The sequence below is a fragment of the Lactuca saligna genome, chromosome 2, assembly GCF_052625555.1.
Source record: "Lactuca saligna cultivar CGN05327 chromosome 2, ASM5262555v1, whole genome shotgun sequence".
Lineage (NCBI taxonomy): Eukaryota > Viridiplantae > Streptophyta > Magnoliopsida > Asterales > Asteraceae > Lactuca > Lactuca saligna.
The window spans coordinates 126,036,617-126,040,473 of NC_136418.1; the positions used below are offsets into that span (position 1 = coordinate 126,036,617).

The 3,857-nt window shown below is 36.0% G+C and overlaps 1 protein-coding gene across 1 annotated transcript; it reads left to right on the forward strand.

The window, feature by feature from the left end:
- Positions 1–501: 501 nt before the first annotated feature.
- Positions 502–3,267, forward strand: LOC145030062 (bifunctional protein FolD 1, mitochondrial-like). The gene is made up of 5 exons (XM_078978493.1): positions 502–665; positions 1,085–1,401; positions 1,473–1,709; positions 1,776–1,943; positions 3,112–3,267. The coding sequence occupies exons 1-5, from the start codon at positions 515–517 to the stop codon at positions 3,265–3,267; spliced, it is 1,029 nt and encodes a 342-aa protein (XP_078834619.1). The 5' UTR covers positions 502–514.
- Positions 3,268–3,857: the final 590 nt, after the last annotated feature.

Genomic DNA, 3,857 nt, shown 5'->3' on the forward strand with positions numbered 1-3,857 from the left:
CAATAAGGTAAAGTCGAAACCCTCTTTGGTTGGTGTTTATTGGTTAATCAAATATGATTCAAATAGACTATTCTTTGAGAAATAATTTTAAGTTGTTATTTATGTTTGGTTCTTAATTGTTTGCTTAACTAATTTTGTACAAGTACTTATGCAAAAATACTAGGCTCTAGATCTAAAGAAAACAGAGTAACATGGAGCATTTCTGGAGTTGTCATTATTCCTTTTTATATCAGATACAGTTATATATTCTACTAAATAGTTAACATGTAATATTCATTATTTTACAAGTACTACTTTATTGTACCAACTATCAAACATGATAAATTATTAATATTTATTTCTTTAATAAAAAAAGGTAAAGGGAGGACACTTGTGAGACCCATTTCACCTGGATCCTACACGTCGTCATCATGATGCAGCTTCAATTTGATTCTCTTCATATCAGCAATGGAGTCGATTCTCGTGTTCTTCCGTCTTCGATTTGACTGATAATACCAGTTCCTCAGTATTTGTGATGCGAGGTACTTTAGCTCTTTCATGGCGCATACTGGCCAATAAATCGTTCAGTTCGTCTTCTATGACGCCTCTTGTTTGCCTAGACCGCCCTGATATATGGTGTCCCGCTCCATCGCCATCTGAAGTTTCTTCACATCTTACACACGACTGTAAGAAATCCTCGCTCCTATATCTCAATCAGTAACTCTTAACTCTTAATACCTTCGATTACTCGATTGGATTTGGGCCTTTGGTTGTTCATACGTTTTAAGTTCCAAAATTGGAGTCGCATTTGCAAAATACACCAAGGTTATGGGTTTATGTAAACATGAATGTCGAAAATTTGTCATTTTTACACCAAATAGGACTCTAATTTGACAAATCTATGCTGCTTTTGCTGTAAAGTTGACTCGAAAATGTTGAGAGGAAGAAGATTAATTAAACTGGTTTTCTATGATTTTGAGTTTTCAGTCTTCTAGACCGAGTTCCTCTTCCATAAGTACATGTATATGAGCATCATTATATTGATTTTTTCTCATTGGGGACATAATCTGCCTTTTTCTAACCCTAAAACCGGTGTGTCAAACAGATAATGAACATACAGCAGCAGAAATCAATGGGAGATCAATCGCCAATGAAATTAAAGCTACATTAGCGACTCAAGTTTCTAATATGAAGAATTCAATCAATAAGGTACCTGGATTAGGCATAATATTGGTGGGAAAAATAAAAGATTCACTCACATTTGTACGCATCAAGAAAAAAGCTTGCGAACAAGTTGGAATCGCCTCAGTAGTAACAGAGCTTCCTGGCGACTGTACAGAAAGCGAAGTTCTTGATGCTGTTTCAATGTTAAATCACAACGAATCAATCCATGGCATTCTCGTCCAGCTTCCATTACCCAATGTAAATTACTCTTCTACCCTTTCTTTTACAATCAATTTCAATCGATTCACCCAATGTAATTATTGATTCAGCATTTGTGTGAGGAGAAGATTATAAATGCAGTGAAAGTTGAAAAAGATGTGGATGGTTTTCATCCTGTGAACATGGGAAACCTTGCAATGAGAGGAAGGGAGCCTTTGTTTATTCCCTGTGCTTCTTTGGGGTGTATCGAGGTGCTTAATCGATGCAGTGTAGAAATTTTAGGTAAGAAAGCAGTGGTAATTGGAAGAAGCATGATTACTGGATTACCCACTTCCTTGCTATTACAGGTATTGATTTTATTTGTATCCTAATTGTCTTGTATTTGTCTGAATCACATGTCTTTCTACATTCAGAGGCATCATGCTACAGTAAGCGTCGTGCATTCATTCACAAAGAATCCAGAGGAAATAACATGTGAAGCTGATATTTTGGTTTCAGATGTTGGAGTTCCAAATTTGGTTCGAAGTCATTGGTTGAAGCCTGGGGTTGTGGTAATTGATATGGGGTCAACGTTGGTCAAGGTACCTTTTTGAAAATTTTATTTTAGAGTAAATTACATTTTTGGTCCCTGACGATACTTGATTTTTTTCAAATTTGGTCCTTATTTGAGGTTTAACTTAGCCATAGGAATATTAAGGGACCGTTTGGTTCGCTAGAATTGGAAGGAATATGAAGGAATTTGAATTTAATTCCATCACTTTCCTATGCTTGGTACAAGTTTTGAGAAGGAATTGGATTCTTAAATGTGTCCAACTTTCCTTCCATTGAGGGAAATAAATTTCATCTAAAAGATGAGGAAATTTAAATTCCTTCAAGTGGGAATGTTAAAGATTACCATATTACCCTTTTCATTTTTAACATTAAATATGAAAAACCCCTGTCACTACTCGTGACCACCTCCACCACAACTTTCACCACCACTTCCCACCATCTCCACCACCACCCACCATCTCCACTACCACCTACCACCACCACCACCTCCTCCACCCACCCACCACCACTAACCCTCACAACTGATATCGTCGCCACTGCCACCCACCACTAGCACCACTTCCGTTACCACCACCACCACCATCACCATTGCCAATACCACTACCACCACCACCAACCATAACCTCCGTTACCACCTACACCACCACCTTACCACTATCGTTGTTACTACTGACTCTATCATCACCACCACCACGACCACTATCGTGGCCACCATCCACACCCACAACCACCACCGCCGCCGCCACTAACACCCACCGCCACAACCGCTACTGCCTCTGCCATCAACACTAGTGATGCCACCACCACCACCACCTCTACCTTCATCACCACCACACACTGCCGCCTTTACCACCACCGTTGCTTCTGCCACCATCGCCGCTGCACCACCACCATTTACTATTTTTATATAATATATATTTACATATAATTATAAAACAAAGTAAAAGTAAGCAAAAACCAAGAAGGGTAGTTTTGTCATTTTACACTATTCCAATTCCATTTTCCGCCAACCAAACAAAATATAAAATTGGATTTAAATTCCATTTATTGCTAACCAAACAGAATATTGAATTGGATTTTAATTCAAGACAAATTCCAATTCCTTAACAGATTCCAATTCCTTCAAAAACATTATGTGAACCAAACGCTGCCTAACTATTAAGTCCATGTAAAATGACGAATTTACCCTTTATACAGAATAGTTCAGATGTGTGTGGAGATGTTTGCTATGAAGAAGCAATGCATAAAGCATCGGCAATTACTCGTGGTGTTGGACGTGTTACCATCTCCATGCTACTTTCAAATACACTTGAAGCTGCTAAGCGTGCGTATCAATGGACTCAAAAATCATAATATAATCAACAATAACAATAATAATAATATATTATGTATCAATTTCAAATGTACATATATATCATCTCCCCTCAATGGACTCAAAAATCATAATATAAACCAACTAATTTAGCTATGTCCAATTTATTTAATGGTTTAAACAAAAAAAATTGCATATAAATTAACCTGTCTTCGAGTTGAAATATTCAGACATTGTTTAATTTTTGTGACGTGTCATGTATTAATTAAGCAAGTTGAAATCTTTTGTTAAAACTTGTTTAAAATTATATCGGGTGCTATAACTTCACTTATTGTCTAAGAAGATTAATTGCTAGATGTATTATAGTTAGCTGGTAGCATCGAATAATATAAAATTAATGGGGTTTAATCAAAAATTTTAGAATACTGATTTTAATAATATAAAAATTTTGTTTGGCAAAATGGTATTTCAAGATCATCACAAGAAAACTTTGAAAAAAAAAATTTATTGGCAACAAATTAGATTTTTGTAAAAAAAAATAATAATAACAGTTTAATGGTACAAAGAACAATTTTTCGTATGTGTACTGAAGTTTGCAATACTGATTTTTTGTTTATTTCGTAGTACGCTA